The sequence below is a fragment of the Nicotiana attenuata genome, unplaced genomic scaffold, assembly GCF_001879085.1.
Source record: "Nicotiana attenuata strain UT unplaced genomic scaffold, NIATTr2, whole genome shotgun sequence".
Classification (NCBI taxonomy): Eukaryota; Viridiplantae; Streptophyta; class Magnoliopsida; order Solanales; family Solanaceae; genus Nicotiana; species Nicotiana attenuata.
The window spans coordinates 374,782-402,649 of NW_017670731.1; the positions used below are offsets into that span (position 1 = coordinate 374,782).

At 38.3% G+C, this 27,868-nt stretch overlaps 1 protein-coding gene and 1 long non-coding RNA gene across 2 annotated transcripts; one reads left to right on the top strand and one right to left on the bottom strand.

The window, feature by feature from the left end:
* Window positions 1–1,322: 1,322 nt before the first annotated feature.
* On the bottom strand, window positions 1,323–6,471 carry LOC109242766. The gene is made up of 3 exons (XR_002070435.1): window positions 6,029–6,471; window positions 1,932–2,052; window positions 1,323–1,854 (listed from the first exon to the last, which is right to left on the bottom strand). It is a non-coding gene; the product is annotated as an uncharacterized LOC109242766 (long non-coding RNA).
* A 2,255-nt stretch (window positions 6,472–8,726) lies between these two features.
* LOC109242767 (transmembrane protein 50 homolog) lies at window positions 8,727–26,118 on the top strand. Its single transcript, XM_019409615.1, has 4 exons — window positions 8,727–9,032; window positions 9,298–9,385; window positions 25,093–25,245; window positions 25,780–26,118. The coding sequence occupies exons 1-4, from the start codon at window positions 8,900–8,902 to the stop codon at window positions 25,814–25,816; spliced, it is 411 nt and encodes a 136-aa protein (XP_019265160.1). The 5' UTR covers window positions 8,727–8,899; the 3' UTR covers window positions 25,817–26,118.
* The last annotated feature ends 1,750 nt before the right edge of the window (window positions 26,119–27,868 follow it).

Sequence of the window (27,868 nt, forward strand, 5' to 3'; positions counted from 1 at the left end):
AAACCAGATACCAGCAACACCAGTCTAAAACAGCCCGAAATGATCCGGCACCATCCCGAAATACACTCGAGGCCCCGGGACCCCGTCCAATTACACAAACCAGTCCCACAACATAACACGGACCTGCTCGAGGCCTCAAATCACATCAAACAACATCAAAATCAGGAATCACACCCCAATTCGAGCTTTATGAACTTTACAACTTCAACTTCAGCATTCGATGCCGAAACCTATCAAATCTCGTCCGATTGAACTCAAATTTTGCACACAAGTCATATTTGACATTACGGACCTACTCTAACTTCCGTAATCGAAATCCGACCCCGATATCAAAAAGTCCACTTCCGGTCAAACTTCTCAAAAACCTTCAAATTTCTACTTTCGCCAAATGACTCCAAAATGATCTACAGACCTCCAAATCACTTCCGATCACGCTCCAATAACAGAATCACCATACGGATCTATTCCCAGACTCGGAATCCCGAACGGGTATCGATAACACTGAAATGCACTTCAACCCAAATTCATGAAATTCTTTCAAAATGCTAACTTCCACAATAGGTGCCGAAACGCTCCCGGGCCATCCAAAACCCGATCCGGACATACGCCCAAGTCCGAAATCATCATACAAACCTGTTAAAACCTTCAAATCCCGATTTCGAGGTCGTTTACTCAAAATCAACTCTTAGTCAGATTCTTCCAGCTTTAGGCTTCCGAAATGAGAATTCTCTTTCCAAATCAACTCCGAACTTCCCGGAATTCAATTACGACCACGCGTGCGAGTCATCATACCTGAAATGAAGCTGCTCATGATCTCAAACTGCTGAATAACAAGCTAGAGTTCAAAAAAACCGATCGGCTCATTACAGTGAAGTTGTGTTACTTAATTGTTCAGCTGTATTTTTTGCCACCAAAGTTTTGCAGTTTCATACATATATGCAAGTTTTGGAGCTAGATAGTGTTATGACATGCTAGGATAAATTTGTTCATAAGCTTATGGCCAACAAGCTAGGCCAGAAACTTTGATCATAAGCCATTTACATATTTTATTTTAACATTTGATATATATGACTAGTCTTGAGCAAGTCAAACCAAAATTGGAAAGCAACAAAGTTATGTGAAAAAACTACTATTAATTTAGAAAAATAATTTAGATATATACCAACCCAAATACAGCCAAAGAGAAAACTTACAACGTATCAACTCGAACAAATATCATGAGCTTAACATATATAAAAGGTAAACCAACAAAATTAACCCATGTCAAATTGTTCTATGATTCTCGTTACTATCAGCATTTAAGATACCTCTGAGTCTGACAATAAGATGCAGTAGTGAATTATACAATTGAAAATTCACTTAACTTAGTCATTACAAATACTTGGAAAGACTAGACAATACAATATTAATGAACATCCTTAAATAGTACAGATATAACATTCACTTCAACAAAAGCGTAATGAACATATCTGGTTCACATCCAACAATTAATCACATCCGAAAGAAAATCACTACTCACACTAAATAAACATCCTAATATTCAACTATTATAGATTGTTTCACTTCAACATAACAGCAGCAACAAATCCAACGATTAGTTTACATAACATCATAATGAACATCTTCATCTTCAACATCTCCATAGTCTTATTGACTTAAAAATTCTTGATAACCTCCAAGACTTCCACTTATTCCTTCAACTCGTCCCTTTTCTTAGCCTCATCTAACGACATATTCAAGATATCGATCTTTCTTTTTGATGCTTCCAAGTGTAATTGTAATTGGTTTATTGCAATTAACACACCATCCAAAATGCTCTGTATCATGTCGTTCCCCATAATCACATCCTTGTTTCTAACCAAAATAACTTTAAAATTATCAATAGTTAAAACAAAAATTAACAGCTACACAAATTAGATATTAGAACTAACCTCGGGTTTTGGACACTTATAGAATCTCCTTCCAGGATTAAAACGAGTTTTGAAGTGAAATAGTTTGTAATTTCCCAGCAATGACGCTTTCTCTTTGACGAGCAACTATTCCTGTTGCAATCTAAATTGGAGGAGACCATGAGAAAGATTGTGATTAGCTTATGGGGTTGTACAGGAAGCATGCTGAGTTGTTCTTTGTTGTGGAAGAGTTGTTTTGAAGAAGCTAGACATAAGCTACAGATAAGTTCCATCCTCTACACTTTGATCCCTTTAGTTTAGTTTCTTTATTTATACATTTACCCTATTACCCTTGTAATAGTTTCAGTTTGACCCCCTACCCATTAGCTAGGCTTTTCTTTATATACTGCCTTGTAACCAATTTTAGAGATAATCAATGAAAATTATCCTTTAGTTTAGCTTTAGCTTAGCTTAGTTTTTAGCTAGATTTGTCCTCAAATTCTATCTTGCATCATTTGGTATCAGAGCATCGATCCTCTGACCCATATGGAAATTTTCTTGGCAAGCCAACATTACCCATATGGTCGTGGAAGTTCTTATGCTGCATAGTATGCTCATGGAGTAAATGTGTACAATTACGGTGGTTTGGAGTTTGCGGCTTCCTCGTTTATTAGCACTGGACCTTATGCTGGACTTGCAACACACTCAAGCACCTATTACCATTCCGGAGACTATGGGGCATATGGGGGTTACACACCGCCTGGGGATTTAGGCTACAATTCTGATCCTAATGTGGCCTATAGATACTACTTGTTCTCCAGCTTCACAGGGTCAACGACGTAACAAAAACTGGGCGGATAATAACCCATATTCATCTGAAGTGAATGGGGAGCAGGAGGTTTATGCGACATCGAGTGGACCTATATTGGCAGCTCCTGTAGGGAAGCTTGAATCGTCATCCTCCATTATTACTGAAGCTCCAGCGAAGAAGATAACATCGGTAGACTGAAATCCATTGTTGTTGGGTCTTTATTTAGAATTCCAAAGGCATCGCTGGAGGGTTTAACATCGGATGATAAAGACTTTGAGTTTCAAGGGAATAATTTACAGGTGAGACTTACTGAGAATGGGCTAGACAAGAATAGAATCAAAAAGGAAGAGGTTGGATATGAGCACAAGGTGGTCTATGAAATGCCAGGCAGAGAAGTAGCTGGTCATTAACAATTGGAAAAGGAAAAGCATTCTTCTCTTGCACACAAGGTGTTTGATGAAATGCCAACTTATGAATTAAAGGGCTCTTTTTATAAATTGGCTTCTGTCTCTGAAAATCTGATAGACACTGGCCAATTGGAGATGACGAGAATGGCAAACGATGAACTAAATTCAAAGGCTGTTGGAATACTGGAAGTTCATTGGAGGAAGAGAGCTGGGAAGGAGTCAAATTCCCAAAAGGGGTAGAGTGTCCTGTTCTTGAGAATCAGCTGGAGCTAGTGGTGCACCTAATAGTGATGACCTTGATTGGCAGAGTGCGAGCATTGATAATTCTTATAGTCATAATATTGATGTCGACGAGCCTGTCTCTTTATTAGCATCACATGAATATCTGCAAGTCCAAAACACTCATGCAATTAAGGGTGTTACTGACAAAGTAGCTGACTCAATCATCAAGTCCAAAAAGGTATATTCTCTTGTTAAGTTAGTAAGGGAAGAGAGACTACTTTTATCTAGTAGTTTCATAGCTTATGCACTGGGTGGTGATATCTTCAGAAGGAGAGCTAACAATAGCTTGCTAGATAGCGCCAAACCTGTTGTATTTGCAGATGGAAGCCCTTCTCAAACTCGTAGCCAGCTGCTAGAGAATGTAATTACTGATGCTAGGGGCTTCAAAATTGGGCATGATCAAAGGTACAGATTGGAGGAGGAATGGGCGAGGCAAGAATCAATTGCTATGACTGACAATGTGAATGTGGCTACTTCTGAGCTTGAAAACAAGACAACTGATCTAATGGAAGATGATAATACGTTATTGTAACAAGTTCTTGCTAAAGCTGTTGCACGGTATTGTATTGAGAGTTGTGATGCAATTCTGAAACCCTTATGGAAGGTTTATAGATCATGCGGTGACAATGAGCCAGATGGTGATGGGAGTCCATCCTCCAACTATGACTTTGATTTAGAGAGTGAGTCCACATATTATAGCAGCACCAGAACTTTCTATTATAGTCACCTGCACCTCCTTACTCTGTTTAAGAAGTTGGATAAATCAGAGACAAAAGAGATATCAGAAGTTGAATTGGTGAACGATGGGCTTGTTAACCTGCTGCTAAGAGAGGTTTTATCAGGAAAGACACTTCTCCTATTTGTTAGGTTAAGGAACTTGGGACTTAAACCAGATAACATAACATTGACAAGAATTGGAAGTGCTTGTTCCATTTTGAATGCAATGAGAAGTAAGTTCGGTGGTACATCACTACATATGTGGGATCCAGGAAGCAGTCCGAGTATCCGTGTTGCTAAGGCTATACCATATCATACAAATAAACTGATACACTTGGTGATTGGCTCTAGTTCAATTGGTTCTATTTCAATTGCAAATGGAACAATGAAAAGGATAAATTCAAGCTCTCAAGAAACTAGAGATGGTAACTATGATTTCAAAGAAAAAGTTGCTGAGTTGCACAGACTGCAAAGCTTTCAGAAAGCTGTTGTTATTCAGTGGCGTTGTTATACACTTTCTTCAGCAGTCGATGGTTCTAGCTCTGTTATTATGAAACTTCTTCTATGGATATTTATGCACAGCAAGGAGTTCTTAAAGATCTTGAAGGAGTTTCAGAACTGTAGTAAGTTCTATTCATGTGATGCAACTCAACACAAACGGCTGATGGTTGAGCTAGAGATCGCAGAATTTTCACAAGATGAACTCTCAAATGAGGAAAGTCAGAAGGCCGTGATAGCAGTTAGAGAAGCTCTTTATACATCACTCTTGTTTCTGCAATGGAAAGAGAATCTCGGGTTGGTTCCAACTCAAGATCACTTCTTCAAAGAGGTTGTATTAGACTTTTTAGCAACAGAAAATGATGGGCTGCAGTCACATGGGTTCCATGATGGTGGTATTCTCTCTGCATACTTCAAGTGGAATGAAGCCACAGCAGATGGTCCTAAACACGTTGAAACCATTATTACATGGGCTAAGTTTGAAGGACTCTGCTTAGATGTGCTTGACAAATTTAGAACTTCTATCACGGATACCTTGAGAAAGGCTAAACTTTCTTCCAGTAATCTTCATGGGGTTATTTTTGTTGGTGGTTCTACTCGATTTCCAACTGTTCAGGAAATTGCTAAGAAAATTAGTGGAAAAGATCCCAATGCTACAGTTAATCTTGATGAAGTTGTTGCTCCGGGAGCTGCAGCCCAGGCTGTTGCATTGACTGAAGAGCATCGTGAACAAAATTATTTCAAGATAGTTAAAGGTCTTGAGAGTTTACACTCTAATTTTCGAGTTCAGGATATGATGTCTGACAAAATAAAAGATACAAGGCAGAATATTATGTGTACAGACAGAGAGATTGAATTGTTGACTTGGGGTGAATGTAAGGCTTTTTCCCTTAGAGGTGGAATTTTTAGTCTACACAATGGTGATGATTGCCATCAATTTGAGTGCCTCACTGTCTGAAAATTCCAGAGAGCTACTCCAAATGTATGCAAGCTTTTACAAAAGTTGCTGGTGTTAATATCAAAGGGTGAAGCTTGTTTCTTTCATTATGGAAATTAGCACGCCAATATTTTGGGGAACTTTGTCCCCCCAATTGGCACTTATATGCAGAGAAAGGGAAGTGATAAACCAGAAATTTCAAGTGTCAAATTATTTGCATATATGCAGGGTGATGGCACACAATTTAGTCCATGTGTGACTTTTGACCAAATCTTGCTGCAATTACATTCTAAAGGGCACTTGTCGAATGTCACTAAATTTCAAATTCTTCTAGTTTCTAGAGGAGATGTTATACTTGATGGCATAATTACTGTTGGGTGTTTGCATATACCGGTGAATGTTGGCGTTTTACTCTTCCCATTTGATCCTGGTGACATTATCACTCTTGAGGACAAGGGTGATCTGAAGGAGAGGGTAATGTTGCAACCTAAATTGGAGGAGACCATGAGAAAGATTGTGATTAGCTTATGGGGTTGTACAGGAAGCATGCTGAGTTGTTCTTTGTTGTGGAAGAGTTGTTTTGAAGAAGCTAGACATAAGTTCCATCCTCTACACTTTGATCCCTTTAGTTTAGTTTCTTTATTTATAAATTCACCCTATTACCCTTGTAATAGTTTCAGTTTGACCCCTACCCATTAGCTAGGCTTTTCTTTATATACTGCCTTGTAACCAATTTTAGAGATAATCAATGAAAATTATCCTTTAGTTTAGCTTTAGCTTAGCTTAGTTTTTAGCTAGATTTGTCCTCAAATTCTATCTTGCATCAATTCCCCGACATAGTGTGCTCTTTTCGAAGATTATAGATGATAGAAAACCCTAGGTTAGTCGCAAATAAAAGAAGTAATTTTTGGAAGAAAGAAAGAACCTCTGTAGTTGTAGAGCTTTCAATCAGGATTTTTTTAAAGAAAGAAATAACCCTAGTTCGAGACCATAGTTTGTTCTCTTTCTAATTTTCTAGGTGGCGACAGATTCTTTTAGGTAAAGAGGGGTTTTGTTTTAAAAGAAAAAATGAGTACGGATCGGGTCTTAGTTCTATTCGTTTTAGACTTTTAGTTTCAAGGTTGAAGAATTTTATTAGAGGCTGCCACGTGCCGCATCTGTTAAAAAAGGGGTATATTTAAAAATTTGCTGGACGGTCAAGGTAAATGTGGACCAAAAGTATATCAGGGGGTATATTTAAGCAATAGAGGGATATACCTTTTTCTTTTAACTTCTTCAATACCACCAATTACCAACCATTAGTTGTGTAGGGATCATTTTTTCTTCGGAGAAGGGCCTAAAATACCCCTGAACTATGGGATTTGGTACGATATTATCCTCCGTCCACCAATCAGGCTAAAAATACCCTTGACGTTAATTTTTCGGCTCAAGTTTGCCCTTATTTTCAATGGTCTCCTTATAGCCGCTGGCAATTTTAGCCCAATAGATAGAGGAGGGAAATTTTGTACCAAATTTTACAGTTTAGGGTTATTTTTAGGCCCTTTTTTGTATTTTTTAAAGGGAAAAGGACCAAATTTCCCTTTTAATTTTGGATATTGTATACATTTAACCTGTGTTATATTATTTGGTCAAGTTTATCCCTACCGTCATACTATCCGATCAAATTTATCCCTACCATCAGCGAACTTTTAAAAATTACCCCTCAGTCCGTTAGGTAACTCAAAATCTCCCAAATCTCTTTTAGTTAATAAATCACTTATTCTTCTTCTTGATCCACTATTTTTAGAAAATACTATTGACGTGAATGCTAAAGGTACTAAACTACACAAATTATTTATGGATATTTTTAGTTAGCATTGCAGCCACTTCTCTTTTTGTGATAATGGGTTTGAAATTAGTTTAAATTTTTTTATAATTTTTCAATCATATACACACCGCAGAATTCAGTAGGTCTATTTATTGTGTATTATATGTTGCTACTCATCATGTATGTACATGTGTATTCGAATATATTTTATAATTATCTGGTTAGTATAGAGTTCGGTCAACTAACTGAAGAGTTCACAATGCGTAGGCATTTGACTAAAGCAAAATTGAATTCGACAATGCAAAATCTTCAAGGTCATTAACTTTAATCACTAATACTTGCAAAGTCTCCAAACCTTTGGTGCAACGAATTCATTATAGCTGGGGTGTTGTAAATACTTTTGGAGTTTAGACAAGTTACCTAATTTAGATTCTTCAATTTACTATACTTTATTACTAATCACTACATTATTTTAATATTTCTTTGACTTATTTCTTTTCTCCAATTAAGAAAGCATTTAAATGCCAACTATTTTAAAAATAATGGATAAAAAAAAAGAGTATTCTAGGTCACATGACGGACTGGGGGGTGATTTTTAAAGTTTGCTGTTGGTAGAGGTAAATTTGGTTGGATAGTATAACGATAGGGTAAATTTGTCGAATAGTATAACGGTGATTATATGTAGACAATATTCGAAAGTATACGCGTAAAGTTGGACCTTTTCCTTTTTTAAATAAATAAATTTTAACTAAATATGTATTCCCCTTGATATCCGTATTTACAATGCTCCACTAAACTTCTTATAGAGGAAATAATGATGTTGAAGAGTATATATATATGTAAGTTTCTTTCTTATTTTTGTTATACCAACTTTTCTCCAATTAAGGTCCATAAACCAATCAACAATTAAATTGGAATATATATTGGAATGCAACGATAATGTGATCAAATATAGAACAGAGAAGGGCCTAAAATACCTCTAAATACCTTTGAACTATGAAATTTGGTACAATATTTCCTTCTATCTATCTATCGTGCTAAAAATTCACTCGACCATAAGGGGACCGTTAGAAATAAAGGCAAACTTGAGCCAATAAATTAATGTGCGGATATTTTTAGTCCGATTGGTGAACGGAGGCCAATATTATACTAGATCGCATACTTGAGGATAATTTAGGCCCTTCGCCCTTCTCCAGGGTTCAACAAATATTAGTTTCGCAAGGATTATTTAATTTAACTCCTCTAATAAACATTGTATGATTTTATGTAGAGCTTAATGCTTAAATTTTTATTTTCCTCATCTTTTTGATTAACTTCTTAACATTGAATATTTGTTTTTTAAATTGACAACTACTGGAAAGAATATCTATTTTTTTTTTTAAGAAAAGATACAACTCGAAGAGTGACATTGTAGACCAACTGACGAAGACAGCACACAATCACACCCCCACAATTCTGAAGAAACTTTTCTCTTTGCACTGAGAACTCTCATCAATTTTGAAGGATTTTTACTTTTTCATCAGGTTTTTGGGTAAAGAAAAGGTGATCCAAATGGATTTTCCAGAGCTATGGGCAATATTTGGACCTGGGGTGTCCGGCGCTGTCTTCGGCGCCGGTTGGTGGTTCTGGGTTGATGCCGTCGTTTGTAGCTCCGTCAAAGTCTCTTTCCTTCATTATCTCCCAGGTATTTCACCCCTATCTCTCATATCATATTTTCCCTACAATTCTTGATTTTCTTGATTCTTGTTATATGGGGTTTTCCTAAGATTCTTGATTTTTCTGGGTTCTTAAGATATGGGTTTTGGCGTAAGATTGTTGAATTTTTCTGGGTTCTTGATATCTAAGTTTCTTGCATGTGATTCTTGATTTTTCTTGGTTCTGGATATAGGGGTTTTGCTTAAGGTTCTTCTTGTGCTCTTCAATTTCTTTGTTATTTGGGATATTTGTAGGTATATTCGCGTCTTTGGCTGCTTTGATGTTTAATTGCGTAAGGAAAGAGGACATTGACTACTCTCCTTATGATGAAGGCGAGTGGAGGTATGAATAATACACTCTATGTTCTCTTTATGTGAATATATTCAGTTTTATCTGTTGGGGATTGGCCTAAATTTTGTTCAAAGATCAACCCTTTTTTGTGAATTGACCTTTCATTAGCTTGGATATGGAACCATCTAGCTTCCTTGACAATGATATGTATGCCTTGTTTTGATTCGTTTTGCCTGAGATAGAAACAAAAAGTAATTCACTATTCAAGATTACTAAATGTGAATCCCCAATAGTTTAATTACACAACAACGGTCTAATGAACTCAATCAAGTGCAATATGAAATCGTAGTCCATGTGTATAAAGTGGGGCTCGCCAAAGGCTGAGCCCCAAATTTAAGAAAATGTTTTGTCCAAATTGAGCTCGACGGGTGGTGTGTTGAACATGTTGAGGAGTTGGAAAGTGCATTAGGCAGCGTTATTGGAGAGTTCATTTTGATAACCTTGGTGTTCGGACCAGCTTGCTTGCACATCGACTGATTCCACGGGGTATGTTATAGCTCCCACCAGCACCTATCCACTAAGTTTTGAACAGATGCGAGGAAATCACCTAGTGTTTTCTTCCTGCTGCTAGGATTTGAACGTGAGACTTCTCAGCCCACTTCATTGACCAACTGGACCACACCTTTGAGTGTCGTTATTAGAGAGTTTCTTCACTAGCACTAGAGCGCCCAAGTTAGTGTTAAAGCTAAGTAAGCTTGATTTTTGATATGTAAAGTAGCAAAGGAGTCAAGTTGAGCCTTCAAGCTCAAGTTTCTAGCAAAATTTCAAGACTATACAACAACAATAACAAACTCAGAGAATTCCCACAAGTGAGGTATTGGGAGGTTGAGATGTACGCAGCCTACCCCTACCCTAGAAGGTAGAGAGACTGTTTCCGGAAGACCCTCGGCTAAAGAAAAGGTACAAAGAAGCAATGGGAACAAGTATAAACAACAATAAGATAAAGAGGATTGAAACCAAGGTAGCAAATAAACGGTATTAGTAGCAGTCTAAGAATAAATGGATAACAAACTAACACCAATGCTAACGAACTGAGGAAGACAAATGGAGACACTGACTACCTACTAACCTCCTATCTAATCCTGGACCTCCACAACCTCCTATCAAGAGTCATGTCTTCAGTAAGCTCCAGTTGCACCGTATCCCGCCTAATCACCTTTCTCCAAGACTTCTTTGGCCTACCTCGACACCTCCTCATACCCGTTAGATAGTTATGTAAATAGTTCTATTTCCACATGGAATAAGAGTAGAATATGTATTGTGTATAGTTATAAATAGGGCTATTGTAAAATTCTTAACAGAAAATGTCAATAATTTATTTTCTTCCGTGCATTCTCACATGTTATCAGAGCATCGGTGGGAAAAGATCGTTGTGCGTTATTCCAGCGACATCCGGGAAGAAAGAACTCAGTCACCGTGCAATTATTCGGTGACCTAAGTGGCTGTCCGCGTCAACCTTCATATCTGACGGTGTTGTGCGAAAACCAACACCACCACAAGGTCCACCATAGTCTGGAGACCAAACCCCAGTCGGCCTCTCCGACAGAAGCCCCTTCACACGTCGGAAAAAGCCAGGGTCCTGGCGTGCGCGTGAGTTCACGGGTCGTCGAGAGCAGCCTTTTTCGGCCATTTTTTGACACAGCTCCTTCAGGAAAGTTTGGTCGTCCACTAATTCCGAGCCTACCCGTACCTTTTTCTTTTTATTCCGATCACTTTGAGGATTTTCCGGCAACTATACTGACCTTTTGGCAGCTATAGTGATTTTTCCGACTAAGCTTCTTTTGGACAGATTACTCAGGAGGTTATTTTGGATTTGTCCATTCAAGTTTCACCAAATTCCGGCAACCTTTTTATTTTTTGGCGAGTGAACAGTGCCCCCCTAGCCCCCCCCCCCCCCAAAAAAAAAAGGTGTTCTGATTTGGCATTCCAAGGTTAACCATACAGCTTGTAGTCAAGAATTTGAGAAATCGGTTGTAGCAAAATGGGGTCCTATACTATGAATAGTTGGATGGTTTCTCTATCGGATTATATTGAGTTCCTTCAGTACAAAGCATGTAAACATAGATCTTTAGAGATAGCTTCCGTTGTTCAAACAGGTAACCGTGTGACTTGTGTCTCCCAATCTTCATCTTTCGAGTCTTGGGTCATTGATTCAGGTGCAGATGATCATATTTATGGTACAAATATCTTTTCACTACTATTTCATATTCTCAATCTCTTCCAACCAGTGTTTTGGATAGCGTGCGGTGACAAATAGCGACGAGGGCCCGCTTTATTGAGGTGAGAGGCGCGCAGCGAAGCGCTCGCCTTTTTGATGTGAAGCGACAATTTATACAAAAACATAAAATATTATATACATATAACTAAAAACTCAATAACAATAATATATTAATATATATATATCATTCAAAAATTAAAGACTCAATAGATAGTCATAGACTCATAGTAGATTCATAAACTAAAGGCTAATAATCTAAAACAAGCAACATCTATTCTTCTTCAAGATTTTCAAATTCTACAACTTCATGAATGTTAGCATTATATTGGCTATCATCTTCTTCATCCTCGGAGTCTTCATCAATTAGGGACCGGCTTGAACTTGCTACTCCCTTTCCCTTGTAACTTGAAGAACTCCCTCTAAGACCATAGATATTCTCCTCAACTCCACCCGCCATAGAAACAGTACCCCAATCAAGATCATCTCCTTCATACACTTGTTCATCTTCATGATTTTGGGGGGCTCCAGTTAACCATTCATTTGCCTGTCAATGTTGTCCAACAAAATTGGATCAATGGTATCGCGAGCTTCATAACGTCGCCTCAATGTTCTATTGTATTTAATATACACTAGATCATTGAGACGCGATAGCTCAAGTCTATTCCTTTTCTTGGAGTGAATATGCGCATAAGTTATTTAGATTAATAGATACTAATAATAATACAATATCGAATACATTGATATAATAAATCTACTTCTTACATGCTCAAATACGCTCCAATTTCTCTCGTATCCAAATGCACTACAAGTTAGGCTTAGTACTTTGATGGCAAACTTTTGCAAGTTTGGAGTTCGATGTCCAAATTGCTTCCACCATTCAACTATAGAAAAATATTTTGAACGTTAATAAGTATAAATCAAATAAATTAAATTAAGTTATAAGGATATATATATATATTAAAGTTAGTTACCTGGCGACCTTATGTCTCTGGCTCTAATGGCCGCCTATAAACCAAATAGGCCCTATGCTTGTGAGTACCTACCAAACTCCTCCCCTATTTGATCTATCGTCGCTGAATTAGGGACCAACTTCTCAAGACATGCATGGTATCGAATCCACACCTCTGAAGCCAAAGTTTCATCTCTAGTGTTCTTGTAAAATAATCCCGGGTTCAGAAGATGGCCTGCTGCATGCAAAGGTCGATGGAGTTGATTCCCCCACCTGGTATCAATTATCTAAAAAACTTTCTCATATTTCCTAACATCTCCTTCAAATGGCGCTGCAGTACTCTCTTTGGCTCTATCCATAGCTTCATAAAGATAGCCCATTGGTGGTTTTCTCTCCCCATCCACCATACACCAACTTTAAGAGCCCGAACGACGCAATCCCAGAACAGTGTTGTGAAGAGCGTGAAGCGAGGAAAAACGACAATCCCATTTCACGAAAAGCGACAAGCGAGAAGCGAAGCGCTCACTTTTTTTAAGTGAAGCAGAATTTAAAAAAAAATTAAAATAAATACTGCATAGACAACACATGTAATTGTAAGCAAATGTTCAATACTTCAATTAAAAAACTAAAGAGTACCATCAATTAAAGCACAAAATGAGCATCCTATTCTTCTACAAGATTGTCAAATTCTTGTATTCCACTATCATTATTATATTGCTCGTCATCTTCTTCAACTTCATCTTCTTCATCAACTAGGGACAAAGTAGCTGCCTGTTTTCCTTCCTCTGTGAACTTGAAGTTGAGGTACTCCCCCTCAAACCATAAATCCTCTCCCCAATTCCACGCGCCTCCGCAACATCACCCCAAGTGAAATCAGAAGTATCCTCAAATACTTCTTCATCTCCATGATCTTCCGAGACTCCAGTTAGCCATTCATTAGCATCATCGATGTTGTCCAAACTAATTGGATAAATTACACTGCGAGCGTTGTAACGACGCCTCAATGTTCAATTGTACTTAATGAAGACTAGATCATTGAGACGCTTCAAGGTTAGTTTGTTCCTCTTTTTGGTATGAATCTGCAAATAATAAGTCATTAGTAAGATAAGCACAATAGAGATATAATTTTATTATCTCAATATACTAAATCTTTCTTATTAGTTCTTACATGCTCAAACACGCTTCAATTCCTTTCACACCCGGATGAGCTAATGTTAGACTTAGAACCTTGATGGCAAACTTTTGTAAATCTGGAGTGGAATGACCATATTGCTTCCACCATTCAACTGTAGAAGTAGAACAAATTTTCAAAACATAATATTGATAAAGAAATAACTTATTAACTATAAAACAACATATAAGCACTCGCTCACCTGGTGACTTCGTCTTTCTTTGTCTAATGGCCATGTTTTTTCCAAAAAGTTGCTCAGCATTCCTATAAATACTAAATTGCTCTGTGATTTTATCTTGCACGGATTCTTCAGGTATCGACTTCTCAATACATTCATAGTATCCATTCGACAAAGGTTCATCTCCTAGAATCCTCTCTTCATTGTCATAAAACAGTTCCGGGTTCAAAACAAGTCCAGCTGCATGCAAAGGACTATGAAGCTTACTATCCCACCTTTTATCTATGATCTCAAAGACTCATTTGTATGTTCTTTGATCACTAAAAGAGGCTTGAATAGCCTCCTTTGCCCTATCAATTGCTTCGTACAGGTAGTCCATTGGTGGCCTTTGCTCCCCATCCACCAAACGAAGCACTTTAACTAAAGGACCACCAATCTTCAATGCATGAACCACATTGTTCCAGAATGAAGGAGAAAGTATAATATCTGCAGATTCTCTCCCTTGAGCTTCCCTTCCATAGGCACTGCTAGTGTACTCATCTAAAACAAACAACTTCTTCAAATTGCGTTTTTGCTCATACATCCTATGCAAAGTCAAGAAAGCAGTACCAAATCTTGTCTTTCAGGTTTCACCAAACTTCTTTGTTTAGTGAATCTCTTCATCATGTTCAATAACAAAGGCCTTTGAACAATATAGGAATGCACTCTAATTGCCTGATTAAAGACAGTACTAAAGGGTCTTTCCTTGAAAATATCACCGAAGATCAAATTAATGGAATGTGCTGCACACGGAGTCCAATAGATATGCGGGTACCCAACAGACATCAAATCACCAGCTTTAACATTTTCACTGGCGTTGTCCGTGACAACTTGAACAACATTTTCTGCTCCAATAGAGTCTATTGTACTCTTGAACAAGGAGTACATTTTGGTTGAATCAGTCGAAGAGTCGCTTGCATCAACGGACTCAAGAAACAGGCTTCCCTTAGGAGAATTCACTAAGATATTGATGATCATTTTTCCATTTCTCGCCGTCCACTTATCCATCATAATGGAACAACCAAACTTGTTCCATTCTACTTTGTGCTCCTCCACGATTTTGTTCACCTCTGCCACCTTTTTTTTTAGATATGGCCCTCTAACTTCATAATAAGTTGGAGGCTTCATTCCTGGACCATATTGGCCTACGGCCTCAATAAAAGCAGCAAAAGTGTTAGTATAATTAACACAATTAAAAGGAAGACCTGCATCATACATCCACCGGGCAAAGCAGGTAACTGCACGGTCCCTCAAAATCGCTTTGGCATTAACTTGAGGATCACCACTTTTTCCTCCCTTATCTCCAGATTTTTGCGGGAAGTAACAATCCATAGGACCTTTGGTCTTGCCAGTAGATCCACAACTAGAAGACATTGGTGGAAGCATCCTTCCCCGTTTTTGTGATTTTGGTGGAAGCGACGAAGCATCGTCACCTTCTTTTGTTTCATCATCATCATCAAGATTATAAAGTTCTTGTTCATGAATCATTTGAGTCTTTAACTCTTTCTTTTTTTGAAGGTATGCTTTCAATTCTTCCTTCACATGCCCCGGAACTTTAGGACAAGATGCGACATTTGGATCACCACCGATTAGATGCGCTTTTTGACGATAGATTCCTCCATTTGTAATCTTATCACAAAAAAGACATCTAATGGCCATCTTGTTGGTCTCGTTAACTCTTGCAGAGTAAGCCCAAGCCGGGTCTTTTCTATCTTCTTTTGGCGCCATTAAAAGAACAACTACATAACACATAAGAAAGGCAATAAGAACTAAGAATAAAAGATATAATAATTGGGCAGAAACTGGAAAAACTGGGCAGAATTCTTCTGAAAAAAATTTGCTAGCATTTCGGCGCTTTTTGGATGTTTAGAAAGAAAAGGAAAAAGAAAAGAAGAAGAAGAAGAAGAAGAATGAAAATAAAAAGTGCAGAACATACCTGCTGAAAGTGCTTTTGTACTGTTGAAGAAGAAGAAGAAGAACCCTAGTTTGAAGAAGAAAAATCGCTGCTTGAAGTTAATGAAGAAGAGAGGAAGAAATCGCTGTTGTTGTTTGAAGAACCCTAGTTTCTCGCTGCTGAAGAAGTCCAGAGTCCAGACTAAAACAGAATACAAGTTTTTAATTAAATAGGGCTTTGGGTATTTTAATTAAAAAAGTGTCCGCTTCGCTCGCTTTTTACAGAGAAACGGTCGCTTTTTCGTACCAGAGTCGCTTTTAATGGCAGAAGTGCTGACCCTTCCGCTCCGCTTCCCTTCTCGCTTAAAGCGAGGAAGCGCTCGCTTTTTTTTTTTTATCATTGTTCCAGAATGATGGAGAAATAAGAACTTTGGCAGTTTCTTTCCCCGCAGCTTCCTTTGCATATCTATTATCTTTCCATTCATTTGAAAGAACTAGCTTCTCAAGTTTTTCTTTTGCAAGTAAAAACTATGCAAAGTTAAGAAAGCCGTTGCAAATCTAGTCTTGGTCGGTCTCACCAAATTTCTTTCATTTGTGAATTTCCTCATCAAATTCAACAACAACGGCCTCTGACTGATGTAAGAATATACCCTTGACCGCCTTAGTGAAAACTGTAAAGTAAAAATAACAATTTTATAGTTAATACTTAATAGGACATAAGTATAAATAAAGTTAAAGCTTTGAAGATAACTATATTAAAGTTACCTGAAGCATATGGGTTTTCCTTGAATATGTCACCAAACATCAAGTTGATACAGTGGGCAGCACATGGAGTCCGATAAATGTGTGGATACATAGCTTCCATCATCTTACCCGCACTAACATTCTAACTAGCATTATCGGTAACAACTTGTACAACATTTTTCTTTCCAATTTTATCAATTGTCTTTCTAAACAAGCTGAACATTTTGCTTCCATCCGTAGAAGAGTTGCTAGCATCGTAAGATTCAAGAAAAATACTCCCTCTTGGAGAGTTCACCAACACATTTATGATTATTTTTCCATTCCGTGTTGTCCATTTATCCATCATAATGGAACGTCCAAACTTGTTCCATTCCACTTTATGCTCCTATATAATTTGGTCCATCTTCTTCACCTCTTTTTTAAGATGAGTTACTCTAACTTCAGATAGCTAGGAGGCTTCATCCTAGGCCATATTGTCCTACGGCTTCAATGAATTTATCAAAAGTTTTGTAGTTAACACAGTTGAAAGGAAGCCCCGCATCGTACATCCATGCTGCAAAGGCACTTACTGCGCGATCCCTCAATATCTTCTTGGCTTCTAAACCTGAACCTTCATCACCTTTTTTCTTTTCTTGTTGTTTTGCCGAGAAATAAAGATTGAGAGGACCTTTTGTCACCGTACATGCCGTGGATAACCCACTAGAACTATTTGAAGATATCTTATGAGTTTTTGGAGGGGGGGGGGGGGAAGGTCCCATTTCACCTTCTTCATCCATTTCATCATCTTCATCAATTAGATTCACCGATGCTTCAAAATTCATTTGAGTTCTTGTCACATTTTTCTTATCAACAAATGCTTTTACTTCTTCCCTAACCTCGGACGGACAAACGGGACATTGTACTACATTTTTAAATCCACCTATCAAATGTTGCTTGTGACGAGTTATCCCACCATGATATGTTTTTTCACAAAACACACATTTAGTTGCGGATCTTGATGAGCCTTGTATAGCATAATTCCAAGCTATATCATTTCGTTTATTACTATCAGATGACGCCATTTCAACGCTGTTTTATAGAAAAAATTACCAAGTCAATATGCAATTAATTCTACTCTATAAGACTTTAAGTCAATAATTGAAAAAAGGGCAAACAAAACAGGGCCCGAAAAAAAACAGAGCGTTTGTTAGGAGAAGAAGCAGCCTCTGTTATTTTGCCAAAAGAAGAAGAAAGAGGAAGGGAAGAGCCTCTCTATTTTGCTCGAAAAATAGAGCACAAAAGCAGACCTCTGTTTCTGTAAATTTCGACAAAAAACAGAGGAAAAAAATAGAAAGAAGAAGAGAAGGAGAAAGAAGAAAGAAGAAAGAAGAAGAAAGAAAGGAAACTCAGAGAAGCATACATGGTCTTTCAATGACAGAAACTTGATGAAAAAGAAGATGGCACTTGGCAGAAACCTCAAGCTTTCAGATGAAGAGGACGATCCCACAGTAAATGCGAGCCCTAATCGCGAGTTCAGATGAAGCTCTGTTGTTTTGTTCGAAGTTGAAGAAGCTCTATTGTCAAGCCCTAATCGCGACCCTTTTTGTTAAGTCTTTGCCCTTTTTCTTTTTCTTTTTTTTATAAAAAAAAGCGACGCTACACCCGCTTCTCGCGACACTGTCGCCTCTTGCTACACAGGCAGAGGCGAGCGCTATTTTGAAACGCAATGCAACAGAGGGTCTGTAGCGACACTGCCTCGCCTCACGCTATTAGCGCTGAGTCGACCGCTATTTATAACACTACTTCCAACAGTCACAATGGCCAACGAGTCTCAAACCATGGCAGCTAGAATAGGTCAAGCAAGTCCACTTCCTTCCTTACCTCTAGATTCAGTTCTTTATGTTCCCGGTAGTCCTTTTAATCTCATAGTTGTTAGCCGCTTAGCCAAATCACATAAGTGCTTTGTTTTATTTTTGATGACCTTGTTTGTATACCGGAACGCAGTACATGGCGGATCATTAGTATCGGGCGTCAATCAAATGGACTTTATTACCTTATCCTTGCAAAATCACATGGAACCACATCTTGTCTTCCTTCAACAACTTATCATGTTACTGACTCACCAGATGTATTACTTAAACGGTTGGGACATCCCAGTTTGTCAAAACTTCAGAAAATGGTACCGGGTCTATCTCACTTGTCCACTCTAGAGTGTGAGTCGTGTCAGCTCGGTAAGCTTACTCGCTCCCATTTCTCTTGACGTCTTGATAATCGAGCAGAGTAATCTTTTACTTTAGTCCATTCGGATGTTTGGGGTCCTAGTCGGGTCAGTTCTACCTTAGGATTCCGCTACTTTGTCAGTTTCATTAATGATTATTCCAGGTGCACTTGGATTTTTGTCGATCCCATTTCAGCAGTTTATGAAGTCTTATGGGATTATTCATCAAACATCTTGTTCGTATACATCTCAGCAAAATGGGGTAGATGAAAGAAAGAATAGACATCTTATTGAAACTGCCCGTACCCTACTCGTACAATCTCATGTTCCGTTGCGTTTTTTTTTGGGAGGAGGTGCAATTCTTACATCTTGCTATCTTATTAATCGTATGCCATCTTCAGCTATCCAGAATCAAGTTCCATTCTCTGTCATGTTTCCTCACTTACCTTTTGTTTTCTCTTCCACCCCGTGTCTTTGGGAGCACGTGTTTTGTTCATAATCTTACTCCAGGAAAAGATAAGTTAGCTCCTCGTGCTCTTAAGTACGTATTTCTAGGTTACTCGAGAACGCAAAGGGGATATCGATGCTATTTTCCTGACCTCCAGCGGTACCTTAGGTGTGCTGATGTTACCTTCTTTGAAACCCAATTATACTTCACAGGTCCAGGTAATCACTTAGATATTTCCGAGGTGCTACCAGTTCCATCTTTTGGAGATTCAGTTAGTATCTCCCATTCATCTTCCTTTACAACTCCAGCTCTACCACCTACAACTCCAGTTGCAGCTCCACCACCTATAACTCCAGTTCCACCACCTAGTCCAGTTCAACCTTCTACTGTTCCACCACTCCTGACTTATCATCGTCGTCCACGCTCAGCATCAAGCCCAAACTGATTCACGTGTTGCACCTGACCCTGCTAATACTGCGGACTTGTCTCCTCTTAGTCAACCGATTGCACTACGGAAAGGTATACGGTCCACACTTAATCCTAATTCCCATTATGTTGGTTTAAGTTACCATTGTCTGTCATCACCCCATTGTGCATTTGTATCATCTTTGTCCTCTGTTTCCATCCCTTAGTCTACAGGTGAAACACTGTCTCATCCAACAGGCTATGATTGACGAGATATCTGCTTTACATACGAGTGGTACTTGGGAGTTTGTTCCTCTTCCTTCGTGTAAATAGAATGTTGGTTGCTGTTTGGTGTATACAGTCAAAGTTGGTCCAGATGGCCAGGTTGATCGACTTATGGCTCATCTTGTTGCCAAAGGGTATAATCAGATATTTGGGCTCGATTACAGTGATACTTTCTCTCCCATGACTAAAATAGCATCAGTCCACCTTTTTCTATCTATGGCTGTTATTCGCTAGTGGCCTCTCTATCAGTTGGACATTAAGAATGCTTTTCTTCACGATGACTTTGAGGATGAGGTCTATATAGAGCAACCACCTGGTTTTGTTGCTCAAAGGGAGTCTAGTGGCATTGTATGTCGGTTGTGCCGGTCCCTCTATGGTCTAAAGCAGTCTCCTCGAGCCTAGTTTGGTAAGTTCAGCACAGTTATTCAGGAGTTTGGCATGACTTGTAGTGAAGTTGATCACTCTGTGTTTTATCGGCATTCTGCTTCAAATCTCTGTATTTATCTGGTGGTTTGTGTTGATGATATTGTTATTACCGACAATGATTAGGATGGTATTACTAATTTGAAGCAACATCTCTTTCAGCACTTCCAGACTAGGGATCTGGGCAGATTAAAGTATTTTCTGGGTATTGAGGTCGCTCGGTCTAGCTTAGGTATTGTGATCTCACAACGAAGTATGGCTTAAACATTCTTGAGGAGACAGGAATGACAGGCTGTAGACCTTTTGACACTCCTATGGATCCGAATTCTAAACTTCTGCCAGGGCAGGGGGAACTGCTTAGCGATGCTGCAAGATATAAACGGTTGGTTGGTAAATTAAATTAACTCACAATGACTAGACCTGACATTTCCTTTCCTGTGAGTGAGGTGAGTCAGTTTATGGATTCTCCCGGTGATAGTCACTGGGATGCAGTTGTCCGCATTCTTCGATATATAAAATCAGCTCTAGGCAAAGGGTTATTGTTTGAAAATCGAGGCCATGAGCAAATTGTTGGATACTCAGATGCTGACTGGGCAAGATCATCTTCTGATAGACATTCTATGTATGGATATTGTGTTTTAGTAGGAGGTAATTTGGTGTCTTGGAAGAGTAAGAAACAGAATGTAGTTGCTAGGTCTAGTGCAAAAGCAGAATATCGAACAATGGTTGTGGCAACATGTGAGCTAGTTTGGATCATACATTTACTCAAAGAGTTGAAATTTGGTGAGATCAGCAATATGAAACTTGTGTGTGATAATCAAGTTGCCTTTCATATTGCATAAAATCCAGTGTTCCATGAGAGAACTAAACACATTGAGATTGACTATCACTTCATCAGAGAAAAGATATTCTCAGGAGATAATCGATCTCTTGACTAAGTCATTTCACACGTTGCACTGAGAACAATGGACTGATCTCGTACCATGCTACTGCCTTGACCTAGGATTGCTACAAAATTTGTGAAGTCGAATGATCAGCTTGCAGATATTTACACCAAGTCCCTCACTGGTCCTCGTATTAGTTACATATGTAACAAGCTCGGTACATATGATTTGTATGCACCGGCTTGAGGGGGGAGTGTTAGATAGTTATGTAAATAACCCTAGTCCCACATGGAATAGGAGTAGAATATGTATTGTGTATAGTTATAAATAGGGCTATTGGAAAACACTTAACAAAATATATCAATAATATATTTTTCTCTCGTGCATTTTCACAATACCCACCAAGTTAACCTCTCACACCTCCTCACTGGGGCTTCTATGTTTCTCCTCTTAACATGCCCGAACCATCCCAACCTCGCCTCTCGCATCTTATCCTCCAAGGGGGCCACTCCTACCTTATCCCGAATAACTTCATTTCTAATCTTATCCAATTTGGTATGCCGATACATCCATCTCAACATCCTCATTTAGCTACTTTCATTTTCTGTACATGCGAGTTCTTAACCGGCCAGTACTCTATCCCATATAACATGGTCGGCCTAACCACTACTTTGTATAACTTACCCTTAGTCTCAGTGGCACATTCTTATCACACAAGACATCAGAAGCGAGCCGCCACTTCATCAACCCTGCTCTCATCCGATGCGTGACATCCATGTCAATCTCCCTATCACCTTGTATTATAGACCCAAGATACTTGAAACTCTTTCTCCTGGGGATGACTTGTGTATCTAGCCTCACATCCATGTCCGCTTCCTGGGTAATGTCGCCGAACATGCATTCCAAGTACTCTGTCTTGGTCCTGCTCAACTTGAAGCTTTTAGACTCAAGAGTCTGTCTCCAAACCTCCAGCCTCTCGTTAAGACCAAACCTCGTCTCATCAATCAAAACTATATCATCTGCAAATAACATACACCATGGCACCTCCCTCTGAATATCTCGCATCAATGCGTCCATCGCCACAGTAAATAAGAATAGGTTAAGGCTGATCCCTGATGCAATTCCATCACAACCGGGAAGTGTTCTGAGTATCCTTCCGTTGCCCTCCCTCGTATCTTAGTTTCATCATACAACACTATGCGTAGTGCAAAACTATTAGAGTCTGGGTTGAGTTTTGAAGAGTAATTTGCGAAGGCTGTCACTTATGTACAAAAGCACTAACTTTCAGCCCTATGAAGGGCTAAGGGTCAAGGATCTAAGGTCAGAATAATCTGTCATAACTCAAATCTCCCAAAATAGTACCAAGACCATGCTGAACTTTGGGGTTTGGGGAAAGATGGAGGGGATGGATCAAGTTCTGCATTTTCTTAGTCAGATTCTCTGTCCTGGTAAATGGTAGCCCGTGTGATTTCTTTGGCAGCTCCGGGGGTCTTAGGGAAGGTGATCTCCTATCCCCCATGCTATTCATTCTAGTGATGGATGCTTTGAGTAAAATGATGGATCGTGCGGCGGGCGGAGGTTTTTTGAGAGGCTTCTCAGCTCCGATTGGGGTGCACAGTGCCCGAAGAGTCTCTCATTTGCTTTTTGCAGATGATGCCCTGGTTTTTTATGATGCTGATATGGATCAGTTGACCTACCTGAAGCAGGTCTTGTTGTGGTTTCAGATAGTATCAGGACTCAAATCAATCTCAACAAGTGTGAGATTTTTCCGATGGGTGAGGTTGCTAATATTGGTGCTTTGTCTTATGTTCTTAGATGTAAGGTGGGCTCCTTTCCCACTACTTACCGGAGACTTACATTGGGTGCTTTGCATAAGGATAGTACGGTTTGGAATCTAGTGATCGAAATGGTTGAAAAAAGATTAGTAGGCTGGCAGAAACAGTACTTGTCAAAAGGCAGTAAGGAGGTGCTTATTAAAAGCACTTTATCGAGTATGCCCACCTATTACTTGCCCCTGTTGCAAGCAGTTGTGAGCATCACAGAATAACTGGAGCGGCTTCAAAGGAATTTTCTTTGGGATGCTGCGGATGGAACTAGAAAGCTTCATTTAGTGAATTGTCAAACAATCGCTTCCCCAAAGAAGTGGGGTGGACTTGGATTAAAAGATCTTAGGGTATTCAATAGAGCTTTGTTGGGGAAGTGGCTGTGGAGATTCGGGGTAGAGGAGCATGCTTTATGGAGGGAGGTCATAGTAGAAAAGTATGATTCCATGGGCGGGGGTTGGAGGACCAAGGCAATCACAGCACCTTTCGGGTGTGGCATGTGGAGGAGCGTCATGAAGAATTGGGAAGCCTTCAGTGGAAACATCACTTACAGGGTGGGAGATGGAAGGAGAATTAGCTTTTGGAATCATAAGTGGTGTGGAGAGGATACTCTGAGGGTCTCTTTTCCCCACGTCTTCAGAGTTTCAAATCATAAGGAATTGATGGTTCAACAGATTCGCGAGGAGCATGAAGGGGGGGAGGGGTAGTATGGGACCTCTCATTTAGAAGGAACATGCAAGATTGGGAGATTACGGAGCTCCAAAGTTTGTTGGTACTGCTATATGGGCAAAGACAGGCCCAACCATCTTGTGATTCTTGGAGATGGGGGTTGAGTGGAGATGGTTTGTTTGCCGTATAGTCCTTCTACCAGAGCATGTTGGTGAGAGAGGAGGCCCCTTATCCATATTCCTCGATCCGGATTACCAGTTCAACCCTAGTGAGCTCAGACTTAAGTGGGTGGGACTCCGTTTCCATGTATTTTTGGGAGATAATGAGCAAATTCAAAAAAAGTTAGTCTGGAAGCCTTCTGGTTTCTATTCGGGGGGGGGGGGGGGGTGGAGGGTCGGTTGAATAAGTGTTTGTGCCTCTGGTCTTGAAGTCTAATTGAGTTGGCTCGACCTACTTAAGTTGGAATGCTGTCCTGTACTAGCTCAACCCTGGTGAGCTCCAACTTAAGTGCCTCAATTTCCATGTATAATTGGGAGATAATGAGCAAAATTCGAAAAATGTTAGTTTGAAACCCTACAAACAAGTAGTTAATTGCGCTTTGCGCTTGAAGCCCCAATAGACCTGGAGCGCGTTTAGAGCTTTTCGCCTTTGACAACACTGCTGTTATTTCTATTTGATTTTGGTTTACAACTCTACACCACCAAAACTGAAATGAAAAATTGAACCGAAGTTTTCAAGAAACTAAATTATATGGACTGAGGCTCAGCCCCTTACTAGTGGTACATAACTGTCTAACTATCATATTCTTAATGAAGGATATTACTAATGTCTGAACATTGTTTGGATTCAGTACATTGCAATTTTGTCAATGCAACTGTGAAAGTGATGGGACAAATAAGTATTATGCCTTCACGCCAAAAAAACAGTTTTGCCCTCTAGTTGAATTCTTCTTTATTACCTGGCCGGACCTTTTCATGGTGGACTTTAAGATGCATTGCCTGGTAATATGAGCCAATTTTTAAAAAGAAATTGAAGGTTTACTTGGGAATTGGTTTTATGTTCCATTTATGAGAAAGAATGATCTAATTCCGCAGTTTTGACATCATATGTCATTTGTTTATGTACTTTTGTTCATGGAGTAGATGAAGCTTGAACTTGGCATGTATACCTAGAGAAGTTACTCCTATAATTTTTTGGGCATGAATCATGATTTTGGTAGAAACCTTTTTCCCGATAGTTATTACTGTTAGGTATAGTCATTTATCTTTGATCTATCACGTGCACATGTTATTTCTTTTATGTAGATTTGTGATTCTATTTGCTTCCCCACGTCACATTGGATGGCTCAACTGTTTCAATGTTGACAATGCAGGTTGAAGCTGTGGCTTTTTATTGCATATGTCGTATCCTTTGTGTCTCTGGCAGCATCAGTTGGGCTATTGATACAAGACGCACTCGGAAAATCTGGTCCTTCAGCTTGGACAGGAGTTGCAGGTGTTCTGCAATGTGTGCTTGTTTTAATCAGGTAACTTTGTTTAATATATACATTAGATTTTAGAACTTCAGATGGCATGGGGAAAATGGTGATTGCGTAGTACCTCAAAGGTTATTTTGTATGCACTATTTTTTTAGTTGTTCACCCACTCCTCCACCTGTCCCCTCTGACTTGCGCACACTCCCTTCCCTCTTTGTTTACATTTCTTTTCTGCCATAATGATACAGAAATAGAAACAAATGGTTTTGGACCTGTGTCTTACCAAGAATATCAGAATAAAGTAGGCTGTCTAGTTTTTCTTCTCTTACCCAATATCTTTCAACTTCTTTTTCTTACCCCATATAAGACTAACAAACGATGTATCTCCGCCATGTACATGAAAAGAATACATCATATATATGTTATGTTCAGTTGTGTCATGTAGCTCTGCTGGTAAACCTGTTTGCTAGCGCATCTTCAAAGACACCACAAGAAAAAACAGATCATGCTGCTACTCCTTCTAAGCTAGCTGTGGTTTGGATGCCAAACTTTAATTTCTCCTCCTTTTTTCCCCACGTATTGCAGCGGGCTGATCTATTGGACATCACATTCAGAATCTTGAAGATGTACGACGGTAGAGGAACATAAGTCATTGGATGGGTTCATCCACACTTGTCTTGCTCGATCCACCCCCTCGAGTAAGAGATACAATTGATGCTTGTATAAATGTGTGTTGGTTGTGCAGTGAGGCTAAGCACTAAGTGTTAAACGCTCGTATCTTCTTTCTACATATTGTTATAATGACTAATTTGAAATTTCAGTGGAAAGCTTCAGGAAATATATGTCTTTGTGGTTACTGAACTGATGATGAAATGTTTTGTTTCGAAAGACACTTTTGATTATAGTTTTTACGTTAAGCCCTACCATTGCTACTGTTGTCCAACTTGAAATAGCAACAAAGAATTATTCTTGTGATATTAACAAAAAAGTTACTAGTTGAAACCAAGACATTGATATACCACTTTGCAGTTACATGTGTGTATGATCAGTTGAAAAACCCTAATTGTAAATCTAAAAGAAAACAAATTTGATAAAGACATAAGAAATGTGATCATTTCATTTTTGTGCCTAGGCTAAAAATAACCTAAAAAGTACAAGGTTCTTCATCATCCCATTTGTCTAAACAGAAGCTTTGGCACACTAAATTTGTTGAATCTTTCTTGTTAACTTGCTGTCAAATACATTCTTGTTCCTTTTTACTTTTAAATTTAACGAAAGCATTTTAACGGAAGTACAAGGTTCTTCATCATCCCATTTGTCTAAACGAAAGCATTTTAATTACGACGACCTATTTGTTTGTCATAATGTAATTACAATTTAATTTCAAGTGTACTGTTTGGTTGCACAAGAGTAATTACATAGTAAGATTAAATTTTAAATATAAAACTAATTATCAAAAGTTAAAAGTTAAGATTTAACAAATATATGTTTTTATAAATAATATTACATTTGACATTAAAGATAGATATTACAAAAATAACAACAACATACCCATTTTATCCCACACATTAAAGATAGATATTGTTTCTTGAAATATATTAATTGCTAGTCATATATTTGTAACTAATATTATAAAAATAATTGAGATATATTTTTCAAATTAATAATATTTTACTTAATCAATTATAAAAACTAGAAGTACATATTTTGTAAGAACATCATGGAATGCATACTTGATAAAATAATTAATATTTATAAACATAATGTCATAACTTTAATCAAATATTTTACGAAAAATAATCTATCAATTCTTATTTAAAAATGAGTGGCATGCAATCTGAATTAATAAATGAATACTATTAAAGCAAATAAAATGGAAGCTAAAATATAACATAAATTCAAAATCCAAAATAATTAACAAATACTCTTATGTAAAATTGTAACATAACATAAACTAAGTTTCAACATAATTTAAGCAAATATAATTCAAAAGAAAAAGAAAATATAAATTTATAACCTTATTTAACAATGAGATTTTACTTTAATGACATCACTCATTATATGCTAAGTTTATTAACGTTTCATTATTTCTAATATTAGGTAGAGTAGTTTCAAAACTAGAATAATAACCTAATTATGCTAAATGAATAAAATAGTAAAAAAGAATATGAACAACTACATGGAATCACAAAAAATGAAAGTTGAAAAACGAGACTATTATTTAAGTATTAAAGGCCGAATAGTCTGGTAGACACTTGTACTTACCGCTTTGACATCCCGATCCCACTACTTTGCCTAGTTTCATCTAAGCACTTGTACGTGTCCAAAAAGAGTATTTTAAACACCTCTGACCATTGACTATGATACGTGTTTCTCACTTGCTTGACAGGAATGACACATCAGATCCACATCACTTGCCATGTCATTTTTTATCTTTGTCAATTAAAAATTCCATTTGAAAAACTAAAGTTAAAACCCTCTGTTTCACGTTTTCTCACCCATTTTCGGGTCCTTTAAATCATGTTTCAGTCAACCCACCGGAACAATGGCTCATATACATATTTTCTCCAAACGGACAGAATTTACAAAATTTTAATTGACAATCACACACAAATTCACAATCACTCCATCCCTCACCGTCAACTTTCAGTCTTACCCATTTTTAGAACCACTA